The 25729-nt window shown below is 45.7% G+C and overlaps 2 protein-coding genes and 1 non-coding gene across 17 annotated transcripts in view; all 3 read left to right on the top strand.

The window, feature by feature from the left end:
• Positions 1–250: 250 nt before the first annotated feature.
• FNDC4 (fibronectin type III domain containing 4) lies at positions 251–3540 on the top strand. Of its 2 annotated transcripts, XM_002757958.7 has the most exons (7): positions 251–569; positions 742–886; positions 965–1080; positions 1293–1497; positions 1970–2059; positions 2644–2768; positions 2955–3540. In XM_002757958.7, the coding sequence occupies exons 2-7, from the start codon at positions 766–768 to the stop codon at positions 2988–2990; spliced, it is 693 nt and encodes a 230-aa protein (XP_002758004.2). In that variant the 5' UTR covers positions 251–569; positions 742–765; the 3' UTR covers positions 2991–3540. The 2 variants fall into 2 exon arrangements, with proteins under 2 accessions (XP_002758004.2, XP_035129414.1); XM_035273523.3 differs by lacking the exon at positions 2644–2768.
• Positions 3541–5406: 1866 nt separating this feature from the next.
• Positions 5407–25729, top strand: part of IFT172 (intraflagellar transport 172) — a 42745-nt gene continuing 22422 nt past the window's right edge. For 3 of the 14 annotated variants that reach the window (XM_035273509.3, XM_078349619.1, XM_078349621.1), the window contains exons 1-17: positions 5407–5599; positions 6207–6339; positions 9764–9907; positions 10120–10232; positions 10666–10705; positions 11068–11133; positions 11344–11423; positions 11625–11712; positions 13508–13722; positions 14631–14754; positions 15176–15271; positions 16322–16483; positions 16860–16913; positions 17145–17248; positions 17718–17803; positions 23417–23529; positions 24650–24817. In XM_035273509.3, the coding sequence (XP_035129400.1) occupies positions 9788–9907; positions 10120–10232; positions 10666–10705; positions 11068–11133; positions 11344–11423; positions 11625–11712; positions 13508–13722; positions 14631–14754; positions 15176–15271; positions 16322–16483; positions 16860–16913; positions 17145–17248; positions 17718–17803; positions 23417–23529; positions 24650–24817 (1629 nt within the window). In that variant the 5' untranslated portion in view covers positions 5407–5599; positions 6207–6339; positions 9764–9787. Of the gene's footprint in view, positions 5600–6202; positions 6340–9763; positions 9908–10119; positions 10280–10665; positions 10896–11067; positions 11134–11343; positions 11424–11624; positions 11713–13507; positions 13723–14630; positions 14755–15175; positions 15272–16321; positions 16484–16859; positions 16914–17144; positions 17249–17717; positions 17804–23416; positions 23530–24649; positions 24818–25729 lie in introns of all 14 variants that reach the window. The other 11 variants (XM_035273507.3, XM_035273508.3, XM_035273511.3 and 8 more) reach the window with 9 other exon arrangements.
• LOC118147549 (U6 spliceosomal RNA) lies at positions 19135–19236 on the top strand. Its single transcript, XR_004734001.1, has one exon. It is a non-coding gene; the product is annotated as a U6 spliceosomal RNA (small nuclear RNA).

A 25729-nucleotide genomic window follows, 5' to 3' on the forward strand; every position in this document is an offset into this window, starting at 1 on the left:
GATCTCCCAGGTGCCGGAGACCCTCGCACCCGAGCCTCCCCCTACGCCCCCGCCGGCTCCGCCGCCTGAGCTGGGAAAGAAGAAATAGGGGATGGGGGACCCGGAGGCGCCATTGGGAGGGTCGTGGGAGGAGCCCGGAGAGGACGTGGGTGGGGGGCTGGAGGGGAATGACGGCGGCCAGAACCCCGGTGGGGCGGGGCGGGCCCGCGCGTCCCGGTCGGGCTGCGGCGGAGCGAGCTGGGCCAGCGCTGCAGAAGGCGGCTGGCTCTCCCGGACGGTCACATCCCGCTGCAGGGGCGGGCGGAGGCCGCCGCACTGCCTCCCGCACCGCGGACCAGGGCCAGCGTCCGGGCAACGCCCCCTGCTCCGGGACAGACTTTCCGCCCGCCCGAGCTCTGGGGGCTCCGAAGACCCGCGCCCGCTCGGCAGGCAGCTCGGCCCCGCGCTGCCCGCCTCGCCGGGCCCGCGCCAAGATGGGGTAGGGGCAGCGCCACCGAGTCGGGCGATGGGCCGCCCTCTGGGCACCGAGCAGCCCCCGGAGGCCTGACCGACCGCGAGGACCGGCGGAGGTGGGTGTGGGCAGGGCTGACCGCCCTCTGGGGGCGCCCGGGCAATGCAGGGGCGGGAGGACGCGGGGAAAATAGGGCTGTTGTGAGCTGTGGGGAGCCCAAGAGAGCTGCTACCCCTCCCCCCGTGCGTTCTGGGCAGTCCTTGACCTCCCACAACTCCTGCCACCTCCAGGAGCCCCGTCTGGATGTCAAGCGGATGCCCCAGTGCCCCCCCAGCGGACTCGGTGGGGACATGGCTTCGCTGTTGCCCCTTTCCCCATATCTAAGCCCCACGGTCCTCCTGCTGGTCAGCTGTGACCTGGGCTTTGTGCGAGCAGGTGAGTAAAGGGGAACGGGGCTGACGGTCCACCAGAGCTAGTCAGAGGGTGAACCTGTTAACACTCTGGCTCCTGCAGACCGGCCTCCCTCTCCTGTGAATGTGACGGTCACTCACCTCAGAGCCAACTCGGCCACTGTGTCCTGGGACGTCCCAGAAGGCAACATCGTCATTGGCTACTCCATTTCCCAGCAAGTATGAATCACCCTTCTGCTCCCCCAACCTGTGTCCTTGGATTTCTGCACATTCCTTCACTTAGGTGGGGGATCTGGAAGCAGGCTATCCTGGCTCAGGCTGCCCTTTTCACGCTACTCCCCCGGAGTGCTTGGATGTTGAAGAGTCTCGGTTGAGCCTTGTGGCTTGGCACTGGGTTGAGGCTGGTCTCCTCTCCCCTCATCTCCCTGCAGCGGCAGAATGGCCCCGGGCAGCGTGTGATTCGGGAGGTGAACACCACCACCCGGGCTTGTGCCCTCTGGGGCCTGGCTGAAGACAGTGACTACACAGTGCAGGTCAGGAGCATCGGCCTTCGGGGAGAGAGCCCCCCAGGGCCCCGGGTGCACTTCCGAACTCTCAAGGGTTCTGACCGGCTACCTTCAAACAGCTCAGGCCCAGGTGAGGGTCTGTGCTATTGGATTCTCCGGCTGCTTACCCGGCTTGCAGCCTCTTACTTACTTCCCCAAGACAAGAAACAGTCTAGCTGATGTGCATAGGATGATTTAATTCATTTATTAATCAATTTATAATATTGTACTGCCAGGAAAGGAAGGAAAAGCAGGTGAGAAGGGGACTGAGTATAGACAGGCTGGTATTGAGTTGTTCTGGGGGAAGGGCTTCTAAGCTTCCTGTTACCCAACTTCACATCAGCTGCAGCCTGCATGAGTGAGTAATTAACCTGCAGCCATCTGCTTTTTGGTCGCTAACCACCTGTCCACCAATGGCTTCCTCCCACGGAGGGGCTACTCTACACTCGAAGGGCAACATTATGATGGGTCTGCCCTCTCTAATCCCCAGCATATCCATCCTGCATATGTCTGCACAGAGAGCTATTCCCCAGTAACCTGGAGTCTGCCTTCTCCCTTCTCAGGTGACATCACAGTGGAGGGTCTTGATGGAGAGCGACCACTGCAGACTGGGGAAGTGGTCATCATTGTGGTGGTGTTGCTCATGTGGGCTGGTGAGTAAGCAGCTAGACAGGGGACCAGGGACTCAGTTAAGGTGGGAGGTGGCAAAGGTTGTCAGGAGAAAAAGTGAGAGAAATGGGCCAGTCACGTGGCTCATGCCTGTAATTCCAGCACTTTGGGAGGCCGAGGCAGGCAGACCACCTGAGGTCAGGAGTTCAAGACCAGCCTGGCCAACATAGTGAAACCCCATCTCTACTAAAAATACAAAAACTAGTGGGGTGTGGTGGAGAGCACCTGTCATCCCAGTTACTCAAGGAGGCTGAGGCAGGAAAATCACGTAAACTCAGGAGGAGGAAGTTGCAGTGAGCCGAGATGGTGCCACTGCACCCCAGCCTGGATGACAGAGCGAGACTCTGTCTCAAAGAAAAAAAAAATGAAAGAAATGGAGTGGGGAGACACTTAGTTGAGGAGGGATGATTCGAAGTTTGAAGAGAGGGAGAGGAGGCTGTTGAGAGCCCAGAGAGGAGGACTGCATTGGGCACCAGGAATTCAGGATGTTCTTCATGGATTTTTCTAGAAGCTATGTGGGTATCTCCCTGTTGTGGGAGATGAAAGCTCAGACTGTATTATGTTTCAGCTGTAATTGGGCTGTTCTGCCGTCAGTATGACATCATCAAGGACAACGACTCCAACAACAATCCCAAGGAGAAGGGAAAGGGACCGGAACAGAGTCCTCAGGGAAGGCCAGTGGGGACAAGACAGGTGATGTGGGGGCCAGTGAGGGCAGAAAGGGTGCTTTTGCCCCTGAGGGGCAGCCAGGAAAAGGAAGAAGGTCAAAGAGGGGCAGAAAAAGATGAAAATGGAAGACCTGGAATGAGGGAGGCTGGAGAGAAAGGGTGGCACCTATTACCTTCCTGAAATTGAGACTCAGTCCATTTCCTTTCACAGAAAAAGTCACCATCCATCAACACCATCGATGTTTGAGGGAAGAAACACACCCAGAAGAGAGATGCACTAAGAACTTGGGGATGGGGGTGGGGTCAGGGAAAGCCCAAGATGGTGATCTGCTGGAGACTCTCAGAGGGTAATGACACTCCCACAATCTCAGGCCTGGTACCCATCCTCTTTCCACTGTGAGCAGAGCCAGTCTGTTAAGAGTCTGTGCCCCTGGACCTGGGGAGCGGATATCAGATGGGATATCTCCTCCCATCCCCTGGTCCAGGGGAGAGTCACTTGTTCTACCCTAACCCATTAGGTCCCAAATGGGGGCCCCATTCCACCTGTATCAGGACTCTCAGCATCCCCAGCTGCCCCCACATCTTGCCTCTGGGCCTCAGAGAGGGGTGTTTCTGTGGGTACTCCTCTTTCCCCAGCAAACAAAAGGAATTGTCGCAGCCTAGAGGCAGATGCTGCACTGCACTACTCCAATGTCTTCCATGGAGCCTCAGGTGCTCCCCCTCTCACCTGGCAGCCCCTTCAGCTGCCAGTGATCTCACTCCTTGGACATTTTTCCAATAAAGGTTCTTGGACAAACTGGAGCTGACTATATAGTATGCCGAAGACATTTCCTCACCTCGTCTCTCTCCTGACCCTCCAAGGGCCCCTCACATCACCACCTACTTGACAGGAGCAGATTCTCATTGCAAGGTGTAAAAATACTCCACCTTGGGATAGGGACCAGGAAGAAGAGGTGTAGAAAACTAGAACCCCAGATTCTGTTGCTTTGTTGGGTGAGAATGGGAAAAAGATAAGAGAAAGATGTAAGTTCCGGAACCACTGGAAACTAAGGCATATCAAAGGAGAGGGCAGTAGCTTTTTAATCTTCACTGCTTGCATCAACAGCACAGCTCCTCACCACTTATTCTTCTGACTCCTCCATCAACCCTGGGCTAATGGTCAGAAAAGGACTAAGCAGTGTCTTGGGGACTATTGAAAGGACAGCTACACTCATGGATTCCTGGTGCCACATGCTCCTATCCTATGTGTTCCTGTGTCTGTTCCTCCCTCCTTTGCGTTCCCTTTCTGCTCTGCCTCTGTTTAGTCAAAGTCAATAATAAGTGTAAATCATAAATGAGTTTATGTTCATGCTCTGCCACCATATCCAGAGGAGGATTCTGAAAATAAAACTGAGGGGTTGGGACTCCCCTGTCAAAAGAATTAACATTTGAGCTCTGAAGCCTACTTGTTTCCCGTGAAAATAGGGGCTGTCCTCTACTCTTTCCTATTTTCTAAGGAGTGGTTGGTGGCCATGAGACAAACCCCTGTTGACATTTACAGCCACTGTGGGGGAAGGTTTCTGGACCCACAATCTCTCTAGAGAGCATATACTACACTTTCTGGAGAGTCACAGATCTTCCCAGCTTTGGGTCATTTCAGAGAGGCTTATGAGTAACTCCTTTTCTGCATTTCAATATCTCTGGTATGTTAGAAGATAGGCCAAAAATCTGGAAAGGAACTCCAATCCAAACAAAGATCAACAAGTCAGTATCTTTTCTACTTAACCAATCTCCAACCCCAGGTATCACAAGACAACTATCAGGTGAGCCAAGTCTGGTCTGCCCTCAAAACTGAACCCTAAAAGCGTTCCAATGTAAACAACAGTCTTTAACCCACCATTACCCAATTTGGAAGTAGGGTACCTTACATTTCTCTGGCAGCTGGTTCAAAAACACTCATCTCTCAGATTCTGAGAATAAATATCATCATTTATTGGGATGGGAGTGTCACAGGTTATAGTATCATGGCATGGAGAGAGCGAGCTAGGAGATGAGAAGGAAAATAAAAGGTGTTTAAAGCTACCAACTCTGGGTTGAATCCCAGTTCCAACTCCAAACTGACTGTGTTAGTTTGAGCAAGTGCCCTGAGGAAAATAAAAGGTATTTAAAGCTACCAACTCTGGGTTGAATCCCAGTTCCAACTCAAACTGACTGTGTTAGTTTGAGCAAGTGCCCTGAGTCTCCTGCTATGTAAAATGAAACTAATAACGTTATCCCCTTCGAAAGGTGGTTTCGGGATTAAATGACACAAATGCACGTATAACACTTCGCACAGTACCTGGCAGACACATACTGGGTATTCATCATTAGCTATCGTTATTAGCCTTGCGATCCCGTGCAAGTCATGTAACCTATTTGGGTACAATTCCGTCAACTGCAAAAGGCCTAATACCAACTGCCCTGCTTTTCTCTAGGGCTGTGAGGATTAAAAGAGTGCACTCAGCAACAGTCAAGTCTGACAAAGAGCAAGACGGACCGCGATGACGTAGGACTCAGGACTAGTCGAAGGCTTGTGGGAGGGGCTTGAGTTAGGGTTTGCATGCGAAACAGGATTGGTCAAGAAGAGCATTCATCAATCCCTCTCAAGGGCCCGCCCCAGATCTCACCGCGCTTGCGCACGTTCTGTTTGCTTCGCCGCAAAGCTGTGTGACCTTGCGACGCGTGTTGCTCTCCGGTCGCGTAAGCGTCAGCGGCTGTCGCTGCGGCTGCGTGGCGGGTTGTCCAGGTAACCACGGGAGTTGTCGCTGTCTGGTAGCATCTGAGAGACAGGTGTGCGTCATGCAGTTGAAGCACCTGAGGACCCTGCTGAGCCCTCAGGTGAGGAGTTGCGTGCCCGTTCCCTCCCCCTTTCGCTTTATGTTCCGAGAAAGGTAGGGAAACTGAAGTTTAATGATGCGGAGCTCCTACTGTGTGCAGAAGGCTGTAAAGTATATATCAATGACCCAGGCCCTGTCCTGTCGATACAGTGTTCAGGAGGTGAGATGCAGCGCGAAGCTTTCCTTACATTTCATTTACGTCAGTTGTGTACAGGCCCCGGTCCCGTGCTGGCGCTCGAAGGAATTCCAAACCACCCGACTTATTGCCCCTGCCTTCAGGAGGCTCGTATTACAGGGAGAGGTGCACGTGTAAGCAGCGAGTATACATCCACCCATAATTATAAATAAGCGCCTTAGGTGCAAGCCGTGAAGGGGGAGTGCAACGACCGAGCCGTGTATACTAATGGTAGAGATCTAATCTCCTCCGATTCTGGAGAGTCGGGGCCCTAGGGCAGGAGCCCTGGAACAGGGTGAAGAAAGGGTGGGCTTTGGAGTTAGCACACCAGAATTTAAGTTCTAGCTCCACCATACTTTCTTCATAGAAAATTTCTTACCTTTTCCTTATTTCAGATCCACCACTAATTTATTCATTTATTTATTTAAGACAGAGTCTTGTCCTGTAGCCCAGGCTGGAGTGCAGTGGCGCGATCTCACTGCAACCTCCACCTCTCGGGTTCAAGCGATTCTCCTGCCTCAGCCTCCTGAGTAGCTGGGATTACAGACATGTGATATCATGCCCGGGTAATTATTTATTTATTTATTTATTATTATTATTTTGGAGAGATGGGGTTTCCCCATGTTGCCTAGGCTGGCCACCACATCTTTAAGCAAATGACCTGATATCTCTAACTTTAGCCTTTATTATACAGTGTTTCTGAGCACTCACCAGCTTCTACATTTGGAAAACATGAGTACTAATAGCAACTTTAGGGGATTTGGGAAAGAGCAAGATAGAGTAGTATACACAAAAGAGCATTGTAAACTGAAAAGCAGTGTGAAAAACTGATAGACAAGAGAAAGGACATTCAAAATTCAAAGGGCGGAATAATACAAAGCTAGTAAGATGTCTGGCCAGGTACAGTGGCTCACACCTGTAATCCCAGCAATTTGGGAAGACAAGATGGAAGGATCACTTTAGCTAAGGGGTCCAAGACCTCTAGAAAAACACTTAAAATTAGCCACGTGTGGCAGCAAGCACCTGTAGGCCCAACTACTGGGGTAACTGAGGTGGGAAGGTCTCCTGAACCAAGGAGGTCGAGGCTGCAGTTAGCTGTGATCACACCACTGCACTCCAGCCTGAGTGACAGAGCAAGACTCTGTCTTGAAAATAAATAAGATGTTCCATAACTGAGTGCCTAATATGTACCAGGGCATCTTAGGTAAAGAAATTGGGATTGTGGTTTATGGATTTACACATACATGGATTTAAATCATGGTTCTTGGCCAGACACAGTGGCTCGTGCCTGTAATCCTAGCACTTTAGGAGGCCGAGGCAGGTGGATCACCTGAGGTCAGGAGTTCAAGGCCAGCCTGGCCAACATGGTGAACCCCCACCTCTACTAAAAATGCACAAATTAGCTGAGCGTGGTGGCACATGCCTGTAATCCCAGCTACTCAGGAAGCTGAAGCAGAAGAATCGCTTGAACCCAGGAGGCAGAGATTGCAGTGAGCCAAGATTGCACCACTGCACTCCAGCCTGGGTGACAGAGTGAGACTCTGTTGCAAAAAAATAATTAATTAATTAATTACATCATGGTTCTGTCACTCACAAACTGTGTATGTGAACTTGGGCAAATTACTTAATCTTTTTGGGCTTCCATTCCTCCATTTGTAAAAGGGGGATAAATGTAGCATCTACCTCATTGTTATGAGGTAAAATGAGACTATGCTTGTCTGGCACTTATCAAAATGCTTATTCTATGGTAAGTACTTATTAAAGGCAAGTTCTTATTATTTGATTCTGTACCTCACTTAATAAAACAATCTACTGAGGTACATATTGTAGAGAAAGGAGAATTAATTGATTATGGGAATCAGGAAGGCTTCACAGAGGGTGTGGCATTTGGACAATAGAAGGAAATTAGAACACAGAAGCTTACGCTTGTAATCCCAGCACTTTGGGAGGACAAGGCTCATGGATTACTTGAGGTCAGGAGTTCAAGACCAGCCTGGACAATATGGTGAAACCCTGTCTCTACCAAAAATACCAAAATATTAGTCAGGCATGGTGGCGCACACCTGTAGTCCCAGCTACTTGGGAGGCTGAGGTAGGAGGATTGCTTGAACCCAGACAACAGAGGCTGCAGTTAGCTGAGATTGTGACACTGCACTCCAGCCTGGGGAACAGAGCGAGACTCCATCTCAAAAAAAAAAAAAAAAAAAAAGGAAATTAGAACAAAAGAGAGTTGTGCTTTCTCCTTAGTTGGAGAAAGAAAAAAAAAATATTTATGCTCATTGCTTAGCAATCTGTCCCTTGAATCTGTAATTTAAAAATCTCTTTGCCCTAGTGGAAAAATTAATTGGAAATGAAATCCTCCTTCAGTCTCTCAAAATAAGATGATGTCATGATGCTGGTAGGGCTGAATGCACAGGATTGGGCAAAGCGATGAAACAGGAGGATCAGCAAAAGTTGATGAGGAGCCTCAGCCCTTCTAACCTAATGAAAGGAAGAGTCAGAGGGTGATAGTGATGCTGGGGTGGCTATTTTCTGGTTTGAGGATTTGCGGGAAAAGAGCATTTTTACTTCTGACTTTGGAGATAGGTGAGTTTGGAGTGAAAAGTGTCAATGTTTTAAGCAAGAACTCTAGTGTCCAAGTAATTAAAAAAAAAAAAATTGGAGCAGAAGAAAAGCAGAATAAATGTTTTGATTTCAAGGAAGGAAACCCTTTGTAGCAGAACCATACAGGAGCAGAGCTAGTGTTGGAAGGGTCAGGTCTGGTCAGGGTAATTCACCTGGAGATAACTTCTAACTTAGGTTTCTGTGAAGTAGGTGGGTAAGAGGAAAAGCAAGTGGCATTGTTTATCCTGAGTCTCAGCTCTAATTACTTTACTCCCCCTATCCTGAGCTCTCACTGTCCCTCCCTTTCCTGCCAAATAAGCCCAAACTCCTTCAAAGACTCTCCTGAGCTGGCCTTTTTTTCCTGCCTTTCCCCTTCTGTTCTACTACTATTTATAAGGTATAATAGTTTTAAATAAACTAAATTCGTGTTTCTTGTCCAGAACTTGCCTTTGCTCATTGCCATTGCTCACATCTCAGATAATTTCTACTCAACTGCATGCATTCTTCAAAGCTCGATTTTGGTAATTTAAGCATGAAATTCTCTCAGCCTTCTCCAAACTATTAGAGCACTTTATACAGACTTTTGGGACTTTTATATAATGGGACTTTTCCTATTTTGCGCCATCTTATTAGACCTGGAGGCAAAAATCTATGTTTTTCTTTTTGTCTCTCTTTCAGCCCCTGGCCAAGTGCCTTGATCAATAAGGTGCTCAAAAAATATTAATTGAATGAATGGCTAAAGATAAAAACTTGGCCGGGTGCAGTGGCTCACGCCTGTAATCCCAGCACTTTGGGAGGCCGAGGCGGGCGGATCACGAGGTCAGGAGATTGAGACCATCCTGGCCAACGTGGTGAAACCCCGTCTCTACTAAAAAATACAAAAATTAGCTGGGTGTGGTGGCGTGCACCTGTAGTCCCAGCTACTTGGGAAGCTGAGGCAGGAGAATTGCTTGAACCAGGGAGGTGGAAGTTGCAGTGAGCCGAGATCGCGCCACTGCACTCCAGCCTGGTGCCTGGCAACAGAGACTCTCTCTCAAAAAAAGAAAAAAAAGATCAAAACTTACCAGACGAATTGAATTTATTTCAGTAGCAGACCTGGCATCTAAGGGAATGAGGAGGCTGTTGCAGCGATTCACTGATACAGTGGACTTAGCACACTGCCGCTTAGTACATTTGCATATGAGTCTCTAGAAGCACACGATTCTCACAGTCTAGGGTCTGAAGGCCTTGGAGACCAGGATGGGCAACAGGCATCTCTTTATTTTGAGGATAGGACCATGACAGGAAGAAAATTGGCCAGAATTACACTAGAATTAATGGAGCTCTAAATGCTTTTGGCGTTCTAGACCAGCACACGGATTTGTCTTTACCCCTTTGCCTCTGCAGGATGGAGCTGCAAAGGTGACCTGCATGGCTTGGTCCCAGAACAATGCCAAATTTGCTGTCTGCACAGTGGACCGAGTGGTATTGCTGTATGATGAACATGGAGAACGGAGAGATAAATTCTCCACCAAACCAGCTGACATGAAGGTAAAGAGTGTATTCATGTGTACCTTAACCTACTGATAGGGTCATACAAACCTGGAAGACCTAGTCTGTCTCCTAGCCATAGGCATAGGAAATGGTGTAGCCCACCTTTTTCTCCCCCTTAGGAGCACATATGTACCTTTTTTTCTTTTTTCTCTTTTCTCTTTCATGTATACTCATTACTGCTTTTTCTTTTTTTCTTTTTTAACTTTTAGTATGGCAGGAAGAGCTATATGGTGAAGGGCATGGCTTTTTCTCCTGATTCCACTAAAATTGCCATAGGACAGACTGACAACATCATCTATGTCTACAAGATTGGAGAAGATTGGTGAGGATAGAGACTGGGAGATGGAATGGCCCAGGAAAGAAGGAAAGGCAAGAGAAATGCCTCTCTGGGGAGGGGAAATGAAGAGGATGAGAAGCTAAGCTTGGGTATTGAAGGCACTTTCTGTAGTCTGTTGTTGCTTTTCTACCTTCGCCTGTCCCATGTGTTCTGCAATCCCATCCCTGGAGGAATCAGTCCAAGGTCAACAGGAGGCCCTGTGAGATCCTGGAAGCCCAGAGGGATGTTGCATCTTTGTTACTGTTCCAAAGCTCATTAGGCTCCCTCATATGCCTCCTTTCAGGGCTCCTAGAGAGTAGTCAGAAACACTAGTGGGCCAGGAAGAAATCTGCTCTTTCTTCTCTTCCCTCAGCATCATGTTTGGTAATTTGTTTATGGAAGTGGTTTTAAATATGCTTCCTCTCCTTTTGTTTGGCAGGGGTGACAAGAAAGTCATCTGCAACAAGTTCATCCAGACGGTAAAGTTCAGTCCAGTCCCTGGAAGCTTAGGATGAGCAAACATCTATCAATATATCTACTTATATCTATATATGTCTGTCTATATCAATATATCTACCTACTTATATATAAGTAGATATATTTGTATAGTAGATATAGTAGAAACGCAGGAGTTGCATTTCTAACATCTGAATCTGGACTTTTCCTACTGTAAGGATGGTGTTTTGTGGCTGCTCATGGTCACCTGCTTTCTTCCTCAGAGCCCTGTTGTGTCCCTTCCCTCCTATAGGAGGTGGGGGTGTGTGGCGGGGTGTTCAAGTTGTTATAAATGTGCTGGCCCCCACAGATGGGGTTATCTTTTCCATCATTTCCTTTCATGCAGAGTGCTGTCACTTGTCTGCAGTGGCCCGCAGAGTACATCATTGTCTTTGGACTGGCTGAAGGGAAGGTAAAAGAGGGAAACACAAGAGAGGGGGTGGTTGGGAAAAGGGTTCTGGACAGAGGAATATGGTTCATCCTCTTTCTTAGGATCAAATTGTATACTGGGGAGAATGCATAGGGACCAGCTTTGTGGGATGATTTTTCCTTTTCTTCTTAGGGCCTGATTAAATGTAAAATAGCCTGACCATATTTGTTGTGTCCATTTTTCCATTTTCAGGTTCGTTTAGCAAACACCAAAACTAATAAATCCTCTACCATCTATGGGACAGAGTCTTATGTGGTGGCCCTGACAGCAAAGTGAGTAAAGAGGAGGAGGTCACAGAGTCTGGAGGTGTTAGGAAAGCGCTGTGGGGAAGTCTGGACTGCAGGACCACAGTATGAAAGGCAGGAGAACTGGTGGCAGGAACCATAGGCGGGGCTGTGTTCAACAGAGAGAGGGGCGTTCTTGGTGAGATAGAATGATCTCTTCCTGTATTTCTCTCCTTTCTCCTTTTTCAGTTGCTCTGGGAAAGGAATTCTCTCTGGTCATGCAGATGGTACCATTGTTAGGTATTTCTTTGATGATGAAGGCTCCGGAGAGTCACAGGTATGAATAAAGAATGTTGTGGGAGGCTGACGTGGGTGGATCACTTGAGTCCAGGAGTTTGAGACTGGCCTGGGCAATATGGTGAAACCCTGTCACTACCAAAAAAAAAAAAAAACTTAGTTGGGCGTTGTGGCATGGGCCTTTAGTCCCAGCTACTTAGGAAGCTAGAGTGGGAGGATCACTTGAGCCCAGGAGGTTGAGGCTGCAGTGAGCTGAAATAGCACCACTGCACTACAGCCTGAGTGACAGAACAAGACCCTGTCTTAAAAAAAAAAAAAAAAAAAAAAAAAAAAAGGATACTGTGGGATAGGAGATAAGGAAATTCCAGGAACCCTCCTAGAGGAGGTTGGACTTCTAAGGCATTTGGATTGAGGTACTAAAGGAGGAGGCTAGAGGAGTGAGACCTCAGGGACAGAGAAAAAGTTGGATGTGGCCACCAAGAGGATTTATGTTTAGGAGCCTGGAGCTTACTGCTTATAAGAAGGGATGAAAAGCAAAAAAAAAAAGAAGGGATGATTCAGGTGCAAGGGACCTTGGAACAAAGGGAAATAAAAATTCTTAGGGTAATGAAAAGTGAAAATTATTCCTATTTACATAAAATATACATATATATATTACATAAAATATATATATGTATATATTTATGTATGTAAATTTACAGAAAAAAGAGTTAACCATTTCCTCTGGAGAGGGGAAAGGAAAAAGATGGGAGATAAAAAGGAAACTTTCATGTTTTACTCTATATACTGATGTATTTGAATCATTTACATTAAGAATTACTTGTAGGCTGGGCACAGTGGCACACACCTGTAATCCCAGCACTTTGGGAGGCCAAGGTGGGTGGATCACCTGAGGTCAAGAGTTTGAGACCAGACTGACTAACAAGGTGAAACCCTGTCTCTACTAAATACAAAAAATTAACCGGCATGGTAGTACATGCCTGCAATCACAGCTATTTGGGAGGCTGAGGCAGGAAAATTGCTTGAACCCGGGAAGCAGAGGTTACAGTGAGCCAAAATCAAGCCATTGCACTCCAGCCTGGGCAACAGGAGCGCAACTCCATCTCAAAAAAAAAAAAGAATTACTTGTTTAGATCAGGCACAGTGGCTCACTCCTGTAATCCCAGTACTTTGGGAGGCCAAGGCAGGAAAAAGATCACCTGAGATCAGGGGTTCGAGACTAGCCTGGCCAAAATGGTGAAACCCCGTCTCTACTAAAAATACAAAAATTAGCCAGGTGTGGTGGCATGTGCCTGGAATCCCAGCTACTCGGGAGGCTGAGGCAGGAGAATCACTTGAACCTAGCAGGCAGAGGTTGCAGTGAGCTGAGGTCGTGCCACTGCACTCCAGTCTGAGTGACAGAGCAAGACTCCATCAAAATAAAAAATAAAAATAAAAGAATTACATGCATAATGGTTAAATTTAACCCTCCTTAAAAAAAGAAGCCCTGTCTTTGTGGGCCTAGACAGTGTTGGTTAATGTGTAGGACATCTCTTTTTCAGAGGAGCTTAACCAGGTGCATATTAAAAATTTCCAATACGCAAGCATTTCGAGGTTTTTCTAGAGAACAAGGTCAACAAGCATCTGCATAGTGTGTGTGTGTGTGTGTGTGTGTGTGTGTGTGTGACAGTTCGTGAAGTGTTTAGGATTAGGATTTATTGGGATGGGGAAATGTTGGGAGAAAGACTTCTGCAGGGTACGATGGTTAGAGTGAATGTATCAGGTATTGACAGTAATTATTTCTGGGGTGGAGTCTTCAGAGAGTGATTGAAACCCTCTCCTTCTGTCTGTCTTAGGGGAAGTTGGTTAACCACCCGTGTCCACCCTGTGCCTTGGCATGGGCAACCAATAGCATCATGGCTGCAGGCTGTGATAGGAGGATTATAGCCTATGGAAAAGAAGGCCACGTGCTACAAACTTTTGATTATAGCCGTGATCCTCAGGAGCGGGAGTTCACCACAGCTGTAGCAAGTCCTGGGGGCCAGTCCGTTGTGCTAGGAAGCTGTGACAGGTGAGTCCCCTTTCCAGTTTTATCTTTGGCCTGCTTTCCCTGTGAACACTCCCTGCTTTATGCTTTAGCCAAATTATTCCGAGCCAGAGTGGGAGACTGGACCAAAATCGAGTGTCTGTTGAAAGAGATTCTCAGATTGTAATTCATGTGCTTTCCTCATCCTGTTCTCACCATCCATGGGTGTGCAGGCAGTTCCAGATGTCCTGTGCTCTTGTTTTGTCTCTGTGCCTCTCCCTGCACTTCCACAGCAGAATTCATCTCTATGATCTGTTTCCATTGCCCACTTTGAGACTGCGTAGAGTTTCTCACATCATATTACAGTTTGTTGTTTGCATCTGTCTGGTTAAATCAAAGACTCCTTGAGAAGAGGGCTTATTATTCATCCTTTTATCTCCAGTGCCTAGATTAGCATCTGTATGCTGTATATATTTAAGATATGCTCAGATGTTTGGTGAATGAGTGAATGAATGGTGGAGCAGCAGATGAACAGCCATGTCCCGGGTCTCTTCACTTCTCTGGCATGTGTTTAACCCCAGCTTTGTCAGTCCTGTCTTTCTATCCTCTTCAATCTTATGTCTCCTCGTGTTCTGTTCTTTCTTCACTGCCTCCTACCATTTATCTTCTTGTTCCATACTTTTTTGCTCCAAATAGCTCATTTTTCTCACCTGCCCTGATCTTTTGGTTTTCTCCGCTCCTCTCACTCTTATTCTGTTTTAGTTTTGCCTTGATTTTCCCAGCTTACTTCCTGTGCACCTTTGTGTCCTCTCCTGCTAGACTGCCTAGCTTGTGTGTTCTTTTTATTTCCTTTCTTTTCTGTTACAGCAAGACTAATTTCCTTTGGTTATCAGCTCATTTGCACCCTTTAGCTCAGCCTCGATCTCTTCTAAAAGCCACATACTTTATTTCAGGCTTCGGGTGTTCAACTGGAGCTCTCAAAGAAGCATCTGGGAAGAGGCAAAGCCCAAGGAGATTGCCAATTTATACACCATCACTGCCTTGGCCTGGAAGCGGGATGGCTCACGGCTCTGTGTGGTGTGTTACTAGTAATCCCTTTCTGGATTGGTGACTTTCACCAAACTAGAAAAAAGCCCTGCCTTATCCTACAGCACTCTCCCCTGACACTAGAGAGTCTCCTCTTTCCTTTTGACCCTAACCTAAAATTCTGGTGTTAAAGGAAGGAAGGAGAAATTCATACTTTATTGGAGGTCACAAAAGGGACAAAGAATTGTGTGTAGGCAGAGCTAGTTTCTCGCTTTTATCCCATTAATATGTGGTGCCCTTGAGTCCAATGATTGTAGCCAGTTTCCTTTTGGTACTTCCAAAAACTGCCAGCTCTTTTACTGCCAACCGTTCTCTAGACTCTAGAGCCTAGGTGTTGAGGATGTCTGTGGATACTCTCCCCATGCCAGTGTACTATGTGTGTGACCTTTTATGCTATCACTTTCCCTTCTAGGGCACACTATGTGGTGGGGTGGAACAGTTTGACTGCTGCCTCCGAAGGAGCATTTACAAGAACAAGTTTGAGCTGACGTATGTGGGACCTAGCCAGGTAAGCAGGATGGTAGCCTACTGCACTGAGACCTTGCATGGCTCATTCATCCTGATACATATCTAACATTTCCCTGCCTTCTGGCCACAGCCATAGTGTCAAATTTAATCTTCATGCCTCTGAAAGAGCCGTTCTGGGCAACAGAATATGTCAGGGCAACACCCTGGTGTCTTTCCTGCTGTGGTTCCTGCAGCTTATTGTAAGAAAAGTTTTAAGCACCAGGCTTAAGGTGTGCAGAGATTGCCACTTACGCCTTCCCGGTTTAAAACTTTACTGCCTACACACTGTCAACTGGGCAATTTGATAAACAGGATTATAAATGTGAACTCTGTTGTTTTAAGGCCTCTGAGCTCATGTCTTTGATGTTGCAAGCTAATTTCTCGGTTCCTGAGCCCACTTTTCTCTTTTTTCTACCTCTGTCCTTCCATTTATTATACATTGGTTTCTTCATTCTTTTGCTCTTTCCAGAAACATGTATTCATTCTCTACTATGTGTCAGCAGTGTTAGGCATTGGTAATACACAGATAATTATCTGTAAGACATTGTCCCTTGGATCAAGGAGATCATTATAACAGAGGACACAGACATAACAAAAAATAATATTAGCCAGATGCAGTGGCACATGCCTGTAGTCTCAGCTACTCAGGAGGCGGAGGCAGGAGGATTGCTTGAACCCAGGAATTCAAGGCCAGCCTAAGCAACATAGTGAGACCCTGTCAGTCAGTCAATCGATCAATACATACAAGGTGATCAGTGATACATAAGGTTTGTACCAAGACTATGAGAACATACAGTGATTGGTTTTACCCAGTGGAACTTTCAGAATTTTGTAAATTATGAGCATCAAAAGAGCTAATATAGGAAAGCATTTCATAAATACTAAATCCCCATATAAACGTAAGGTACCATTACTGTCAACAATATCCTAGGCCCAAGGAGGAAGAAGATATTAGCTTTGTTTAGACTGTGGAGGTGGGCAAAGGGCATGGTTGTTCACCCTTCTTTTGGGCTGGGGAAGCCTAAGGGGCTCAGACTTGTCCTTTACCAAGGTGATTGTGAAGAACCTGTCATCGGGAACCCGAGTGGTGCTCAAGTCACACTATGGCTATGAGGTGGAAGAGGTGAAAATCCTGGGAAAGGAACGTTACTTGGTGGCCCACACATCAGAAACACTGCTGCTGGGGGACCTGAACACTAATCGCCTTAGTGAGGTGGGAACCAAAATTGAGGGTAGGGTGGGGAATGGGGCATCTTGGCTTGATACTTGTGGGGACCCAAAATCCCTAGGGGTAAGATCTCCATGTGAAGGTTCAACATTCTGGTGTAGGGGACCTTTTTTCAGGGAAGGAGACCCAGGAGGTTTATAATTCCAGAGTATGAATCACCATCTTTGGACTGTTTTGATGCCATCTCTCAGAAACATGTCTCTGGTTCCTCTCAGGGACCAGAGCAAATTCTGACACAGCACCTCTTTTGTGTAGTGCCACAGCCTCCCTAAATATGGTCCTTCTGCTTCCCAACCTGTCATTCTTTTGGTGTTGTCTTGGGTAATTATCTACATTGCGTCTAAAGTCTTCTCCTTTACAGATAGCCTGGCAGGGATCTGGTGGCAATGAGAAGTATTTCTTTGAAAATGAGAATGTGAGTAGAGCTTGATTCACCATCACCATCTCCATAAGCCTCCTTCTAGCTTCTGTGTCACAAAGATGGCAAGTTGCAAGGGATAGGGAAACAGCAGATAACGGGAGGATGAAATTGGCAGGGTAAGAGAACCAGGAGAAACGTGGGAGTCACCTTGAACTACAGTATACCTCCCACATATGTTTTTCTTCATGTAGCCTTTCCACCATAGAACAACTCCATTTTTCCCAGGTATGCATGATCTTCAATGCCGGAGAGCTAACCCTGGTGGAATATGGGAATAATGACACTTTGGGTTCTGTACGCACTGAATTCATGAACCCTCATCTCATCAGGTAACCTTACAAGATTCTCTGAATCCCTGAAACCCAAAAGAATTCCTTTTGGACTCTTAAATTCTGTGTCTTCCAGTTAACCCAAGAGCTTTAGCCAGGCATGGTGGCTCACACCTATAATCCTAGCACTTTGGGAGGCCGAGGCAAGCAGATTACTTGAGTCCAGGAGTTCAAGACCAGCCTGGGCAACATGGTGAAACCCCCTCTCTATTAAAAATACAAAAAAATTATCCAGGCATGTTGGCACACACCTGTAGTCCAGCTACTGAGGAGGCTGAGGTGGGAGAATCACCTGGAGCCTGGGAAGTCCAGATCATGCCTGTAGTGAGCCGTGATCACACCACTGCACTCTAGCTGGGGCAATCAAATAAATAAATAAAAGCTTCATCCAGTGTGATACTTCAGAGCCTTTAATAAACATCCCAACTGCCTAAGCCCATTTTGCCTTACCTCACCCTTCGTGTTTCAGTGTTCGTATTAATGAGCGGTGTCAGCGAGGAACAGAAGATAATAAGACATTGGCTTATCTTGTTGATATTAAGACTGTTGCTATAGGTAAGTGAGACTCTCATAATTTTAATAACAAAATAGGTGTTTATATCACACTTTTATACCACAGGATTGTGTTCAGCAGGGAATGCAGGAATCTGAGAAGCACCAGGTAAATAGTAACCCCACACATACAGTGGATATATGAAATGTTTAAATCAATATGTGTGCATCTATACCTAGATATCTAGATATAAATACAGAGGTACAGGCCAGGCACAGTTGCTCATGCTTGTAATCCCAGCACTTTGGAAGGACAAGGCAGGAGAACCATTTGAGCCCAGTAGTTCAAGTCTGCAGTGACTGATTTGTGCCACTGCTCTCCAGGCTAGATGATGGAGTAAGACCCTGTCTCTTAAAGACAAAAACAAAAAAAACTCCAAAGGTCCATATAATTATTAATATTCTCTAGACATATATCTTAGGGTTGGCAAATTGTGAGCAGTAGGGAAGACCCATTAAATTTATGAGTTTTCCTGTTTAGATTTCATAGAATCATAAACTGTTAGAACTGGAAGAGGTCTTATTTTTTGTATAGTTTATCATTAGTAACTAATAATGATAGAAACTTTATTTGCATTTCACAAGTATTCACATTTATAAATCTTATATATTAATATTTTTATCGTGAAATGTTTCAAGCATAAAAATAGTATAGAGATCCCAGCACTTTGGGAGGCCGAGGTGGGTGAATCACGAGGTCAAGAGATCGAGACCATCCTGGTCAACATGGTGAAACCCCATCTCTACTAAAAATACAAAAAAATTAGCTGGGCACAGTGGCGCGTGCCTGTAATTCCAACTACTCAGGAGGCTGAGGCAGGAGAATTGCCTGAACCCAGGAGGGGGAGGTTGCGGTGAGCCGAGATCGCGCCATTGCACTCCAGCCTGGGTAACAAGAGCAAAACTCCGTCTCAAAAAAAAAAAGTATAGAGAATAGCATTACCTATACAATGTAGCTGTTGAAAATAGGGCTCTGAGCCAGGCACAGTGGCTCATGTCTATAATTCCAGCACTTCCGGAGGCTGAGACAGGAGGGTTGCTTTAGCTCAGGAGTTTGTGACCAGCCTAGGCAACATGGTGAGATCCTGTCTTTATTTTTAAAAATTAAATTAAAAATTAAAAAAAAAAAAAAAAGAATGGGGCTCTGGAGTCAGACCATCACACTTCTCTACCTGTGTGATCTTAGGAAGTTACTTCATCTTTCTATATCCCAATTTCCTCATCCAAAAAATAGGGATAAAAATAGTACCTACTTCATATGAAATACATTTATTGTGCCCAGTACATAGTAAGTACTTAATAAATGTTAGCTATTAATAATAATGAAATTTTGCTTGCTTTGGCAGCACATATATTAAGATTGGAATGACAAAGAGAATATTAGCATGGCCCCGTGCAAGGATGACACACCAATTTATGAAGCTTTCCACTTAAAATCAGTTTTTTTTTACTGCAGTACCAATGATTTATGCCATTAATAAAATCAATTTTTTTTTTTTTTTAAAAAGATACAATCGGCCGGGTGCAGTAACTCACGCCTGTAATCCCAGCACTTTGGGAGGCCGAGACAGGTGGATCATGAGGTCAAGAGATTGAGACCATCCTGGCCAACATGGTGAAACCCCATCTCTACTAAAAATACAAAAATTAGTTGGGCATGATGGCGTGTGCCTGTAGTCCCAGCTACTCGGGAGGCTGAGGCAGGAGAATTGCTTGAACTAGGGAGGTGGAGGTTGCAGTGAGCCGAGATCGCGCCACTGCACTCCAGCCTGGCAACAGATCAAGACTCCGTCTCAAAAAAAAAAAAGATATTATTGGCCTCATGTGGTGGCTCACACCTGTAATCCCAGCACTTTGGGATGCCAAGGCTGGCGGATCACCTGAGGTCAGGAGTTCAAGACCAGCCTGGCCAACATGATGAAACCCCATCTCTACTAAAAATATAGAAATTAGCCAGGTGTGCTGGCAGGTGCCTGTAATCCCAGCTACTTGGGAGGCTGAGGCAGGAGAATCACTTGAACCTGGGAGACAGGTTGCAGTGAGCTGAGATCACGCCATTGCACTGCAACCTGGCAGACAAGAGCAAGACTGAGTCTTAAAAAAAAAAAAAACAAAGCAGACTGGGTGCCGTGGCTCACACCTGTAATCCCAGCACTTTGGGAGGCTGAGGTGAGTGGATCACGAGGTCAAGAGATCGAGATAATCCTAATCAACAAGGTGAAAGCCCGTCTCTACTAAAAATACAAAAATTAGCCGGGCATGGTGGCGCACGCCTGTGGTCCCAGCTACTCGGAAGGCTGAGGCGGAAGAATCGCTTGAACTTAGGAGGCGGAGGTTGCCATGAGCCAAGATTGTGCCACTGCACTCCAGCCTGGTGAAAGAGCAAGACTCCATCTCAAAAAAGCAAAAAAAAACATATTATCACTTGTTTATCCATACCCCGTTCTGTCAAATCCTGACATTTTGTTATATTTACCTTGAATCATTTTATATCTTTTCTCTTGTTGATGGGCATTTAAGTTGCTGATTTTTCACTATTACAATGATTCAGTTCTCTATGTTCCATAACTAGAATGGAATTGCTAAATCATAGAGGAGCTGGGTCTTCAGCTTCACCAAATATTTCCAAATTGTTCTCCAAAGAAGTTATACCAATTTATATTCCCACCAGCAGTTAGAGTTTCTATTGTCCGACATCCTCTGTAATACTTTGAAATTGCCTGATCTCATAATTTGGTTTAAACATGATATATATTAAATTAAATCTAATATATTTATTTTGTATATAACATTGACCATTTGTATTTTTTTCTTCTGTAAATTTATAGTTCCTGTCTCTTACCCATTTATTTAATTGGAGTGTGTCTTCTTGATTGATTTGAAGGAGTTCTTTGCGTGTGCTTGTATAGACTTTGGTGGTCATTTGCATTGCAGATATTTTTGCCTCAACTTGTGGCTTTTCTCTCCTTTTGGGCATCTTTTACTGTTCAGACATTTTCACTTTAATACTGTCTATTTTATCACTTAAAAAAAATAGTTTGAGGCCAGTCATGGTGGCTTACGCCTATAATAGTCATGGTGGCTTACGCCTATAATCCGAGCACTTTGAGAGGCCAAGGCGGGCAGGTCACCTGAGGTCAGGAGTTCGAGACCAGCCTGGCCAACATGGTGAAACCCTGTCTCTGCTAAAAATACAAAAATTAGCTGGGCATGGTGGAAGGTGCCTGTAATCCCAGCTACTTGGGAGGCTGAGGCAGAAGAATCACTTGAACCCAGGAGGCATAGGTTGCAGTGAGCCGAGATTGTGCCACTGCACACCAGCCTGGGTGATATGAGTGCAACTCCGTCTCTAAAAAAAAAAAAAGTTTTTGATTTTTCAGGTTTTATTTAAGAAATTCTTTCCTATTCCCTCCTGTATTTTAACATTTTTTAAATTTTGCTTTTCACATGGAATTTGTTTTTATGTATAATATGGGTAGGGATCTAATTTTATTTTATTTTCCATGTTTAACCATTTGTTGAAAGTTCATTCTTCACCCACTAATTTGTAATGTAATCTCTGTCATAAATCAAGTTTTCATGTACATATGAGCTATTCTTAAAATACTTGTACATTTTATGAATATTATATTTCATATCAGGTTTCTGAGCTCAGAAATGTAGGGATCTATAATGAAAACAATAATGTAGACCAAGAGGCGTAAGATTCCAGCAGCAATAATGAGTTGTGAGAACTTGAACACGCAATTTCACTCTATAGGTCTCACTTTAATGTATGCAAAGTGACAGAGTTCAAGGCCATGCATGATGGCTCATGCATATAATCCCAGTACTTTGGGAGGCCAAGGTGGGCGGATCACCTGAGGTCAGGAGTTCAAGATCAGCCTGACCAACTTGGTGAAACCCCATCTCTGCTAAAAATACAAAGGTGGGCCAGGCGCAGTGGCTCATGCCTGTAATCCCAACACACTGGGAGGCCAAGGGGGATCACAGGCAGATCATGAGGTCAAGAGGTCGAGACCATCCTGGCCAACATGGTGAAACCCCATCTTTACTAAAAATAAAATTAGCTGGCCATGGTGGCTCATGCCTGTAATCCCAGCTACTCGGGAGGCTGAGGCAGGAGAATCCTTTGAACCTGGGAGGTGGAGATTGCAGTGAGCTGAGATCGAACCACTGAGTTCCAGCCTGGAGACAGAGTGAGACTCTGTCTCAAAAAAAAAAAAAAAAAAAAAAATTAGCCAGATGTGGTGGCAGGTGCCTATAATCCCAGCTACTCGGGAGGCTGAGGAAGGAGAATCACTTGAACCCAGGAAGTGGAGGTTGCAGTGAGCCGAGATTGTGCCACTGCACTCCAACCTGGGTGACAAGAATGAAACTCCATCTCAGAAAAAAAGACAGAGTTTTTCTCTTAACTTTTTTGGGTTACCAGGAGTATCTAAAATCGTAGACCTTCTCAGAGAAAAATATATACTGTACACACATAATTTTGTGTATAATTTCAGGGTTCTCAGGAGTTAGGATCCTTGCCACTCTAGAACTCTGATTCCACTTATAATTGGGGCATTAAAATATGGCTTTATCATTTTACTTTTTTTTTTTCCCTGAGACAGAATCTTGCTCTGTCACCCAGGCTGGAGTGCAGTGGCGTGATCTTGGCTCATTTCAACCTCCGCCTCCTGAGTTCAGACAGTTCTCTTGCCCCAGCCTCCCAAGTAGCTGGGACTGCAGGCATTCACCACTACACCAAGCTAATTTTTTTTTTTTTTGTATTTTTAGTAGAGACAGGGTTTCACCATGTTGGCCAGGCTGGTCTCCAACTCCTGACCTCAGGTGATCTGCCCACTTCAGCCTCCCAGAATGCTGAGATTACAGGCTTGAGCTGCCCTGCCCAACTGATTTTACTTTTTACTTAAAGGAAGTTTGTTTTTTAAATTGGTCTTCACAATTGTAGACACCGTGGACATTTGGTTATTAGCTTAAGCACATATATAACAGAGTGAGGCATGTTCTTCATTAATAATAGATATCACTAAAATTTATAAATGGGATTTGATCAGGAGACTTCCTGAAAGCATGCCAGCCAACCCTAATTGGTCTACTCTAAATGTGATAGTTTCTTATATTTTCTACAAGATTCAAACTAAACTGAAATATTCATCCTCTGCAGTGACTCCTAACTTCAGTCAGAAGTTTGTCTGCGTGCCTTCCCCACTATTCACGCTGCAGTGCTCTTACACAGTAGGCATTCAGATATGCAGGTAGTTTCTTGGGGCATATGATCATCAAGGTAATTGATTCAGCAGCCTTGTCTCACTGCTGTGTTGTATCAGGCTTATCTTTAATGTGCTCAGTGCTGCCTTAGAAGGGATTCTGTGAGTAGTAGCAGCCACTTGATCAATAGTTTTAATCTGCTCTGAGGTAACTCTGTAAGCCCCAGAGAGTAATGACATTTCTTAGTAGGTCTGGACCTTTTGAGTTACAACATAGTTAAACAAAACCTGTGCAATTCTAAAAGAGACCCAGCTTCCTAGGCATCCTAGCAAAATATGTGTGTTGGCCACATCATGTACATCTGTGCAATCTCTCATGTTATCCTGTCTCTCTTATCTATAGTGGATCTGATTGCTGGCTACAACATTGGCACCGTCAGCCATGAGAGCCGCGTGGATTGGCTGGAACTTAATGAGACTGGACACAAGCTCCTCTTCAGGGACCGGAAACTTCGTGTGAGAAGAGTTACTAAGGCCTTAGGCATTGGCTGGCCCATAGAGGGTGTGAGACAAGCTGCCACCAGGGACTGAGGCAGCCAGGATGGGGCATAATTTCTTTGCTGTGTCATCAGCATAGCAGAAGGCACAGAAGAATCAACATTCTCTGTACCTGATACCAAAACCCATCCATTAGTAGCTCTTTTTTTTTTTAGAGCCAGAGTCTTACTCTGTCACCCAGGATAGAGTGCAGTGGAATGATCTTAGCTCACTGCAACCTCTGCCTCCTAGGTTCAAATGATTGTCCTGCCACAGCCTCCCCAGTAGCTGGGACTCTAGGCACATGCCACCATACCTAGCTAATTTTTGTATTTTTAGTAGAGACAGGGTTTCACCACGTTGGCCAGGCTGGTCTTGAACTCCTGACCACAGGTGATCTACCTGCCTCAGCCTACCAAAGTGCTGAGATTACAGGCATGAGCCACCACACCTGGCAATCTTATATTACCTCAGAGGCAATTGTATTATGGCAACAAAGTCGAGGGGAGTTTGGGAGTTGGTCTCTCTAACTATTCAGTCTGTGCCCTCATGAAACTTCCTTAACCCTGCATTCCTCCTCCTCATGCCTAGCTGACCTTCACCTAGACCTGCTGTCTAGTGCTTTTTAGCCACACTGACCTGATGGCGTGAACTGGCTGGAGGACAGCCTCTTCATCCCTCATTGATTTTCATCCCAGTATAGTAGCACCAGTGTTCAACCTCAGGTCAAAGAGACAACCTGGCGATTTTTCATTATAGTGAAAGCCACATCACAGATTTCCAGATCATTTAATGTTTCTAGTGGCCTGCCATTTGTAATCCAAGCTGGTAACTCTGGCCCAGAGTTCTTCCAAGAAGGAAAGTCTGACCTTCACCTAACTTACAGTTCCTGGGATGTAGATCTCTGTTCTGTGGGTCATCTCTTACTTGACCAGAGTTAGGATATACCCCCTCAGCAGAAAGCAGGTCAGTAAGCTTTGAAATGCAGCATGAACCTGAGTGGTGGGTTAGCTCACCACATCTCACCATTAGGGAAATTGCCAAAAGTAGGAGACAACCCCACATGCACTTCTAATTGTGCTATCTCTTCTTTCTTCAGTTGCATCTGTATGATATTGAGAGCTGCTCTAAGACAATGATCCTCAACTTCTGCTCCTATGTGCAGTGGGTCCCAGGAAGTGATGTGCTGGTAGCTCAGAACCGCAACAGCCTGTGTGTGTGGTACAACATTGAGGCACCTGAGAGAGTCACCATGTTCACTATTAGGGTATGTGGGACACTAGGGGCCCTCAGATGTGGTGTTGAGCTGATTAATTAGAGCCATGAGGAGACTGAAGGCTACTTGTTTTCTGTGTCAACCACCCTTAATCTCTGTGATAGAATTGGAAAATGAAGCTTACACTTATGGACCAGCCCCCAGGACCATCCTTTTTCAGATTCCTGACATTATATTAGACCCTTGGAATATGGGCTCATTATAGTGGCCCTGGGAAATCCCCAGGTCATAATATGGAGATCCCTATTACTGGAAGATCCCTGATTGGAGGGGCAGTTCTAATGTAATCTCCTTCTGTACTGATTCTCTGTTATAAGCCATTCACGGTTCCTTTTTTTCTCAGGTAACAGATCAGATCTCTCCTATCCTACCATATCACACATACCCAGTAGTTGGAATATCTGGGAGGAGCCAGAGAAAACAAGAAAGGCAGGCTCCTGTGCTAGGCTAGGATGACTGGTGTGCATATGGGGAGAACACTCGATGCTTTTTGTCCTTTTCCATACCTCTTTTTATCTCCTGTTTGCCTCATTTTAAACTGGTTAAGGTCTAAAATTTATTTATTTATTTATTTTCTTTCTTTCTCTCTTTCTCTTTCCTTTCTCTCTTTCTCCTCCTCTTCTCTTTTTCTCTCTCTTCCTCCATGTTTTTTTCTCTCTCTTCTTTTTTTCCGAGACAGGGTCTCACTCTGTCTCCCAGGCTGGAGTGCAGGGGTACAACTATACTCACTGCAGTCTCAACCTCCTGGGCTCAAGCAATCCTCCTGCCTCAGCTTCCTGCATAGCTAGGACTATAGGTGCATGCCACTATGTCCAGCTAGTTTTGTCCTTTCTTTAAACATCTTCTTTTTTTTTCACATTTTGGGTTTGAAAGTTGTATCTCCCATTTCTGTAGAAGTTACCT

This window comes from Callithrix jacchus, chromosome 14, assembly GCF_049354715.1.
Source record: "Callithrix jacchus isolate 240 chromosome 14, calJac240_pri, whole genome shotgun sequence".
Taxonomy (NCBI): domain Eukaryota; kingdom Metazoa; phylum Chordata; class Mammalia; order Primates; family Cebidae; genus Callithrix; species Callithrix jacchus.

What these genes read in the sequence shown, in the direction of transcription:
- FNDC4 (XM_002757958.7), top strand. Translation starts at nt 766, where the DNA reads ATGCCCCAGTGCCCCCCCAGCGGACTCGGTGGGGACATGGCTTCGCTG. An exon ending in CCTGGGCTTTGTGCGAGCAG is followed by an intron (nt 887 to 964) that starts GTGAGTAAAGGG and finishes TGGCTCCTGCAG; the next exon opens with ACCGGCCTCCCTCTCCTGTG. An exon ending in GGCCAGTGGGGACAAGACAG is followed by an intron (nt 2,769 to 2,954) that starts GTGATGTGGGGG and finishes TTCCTTTCACAG; the next exon opens with AAAAAGTCACCATCCATCAA.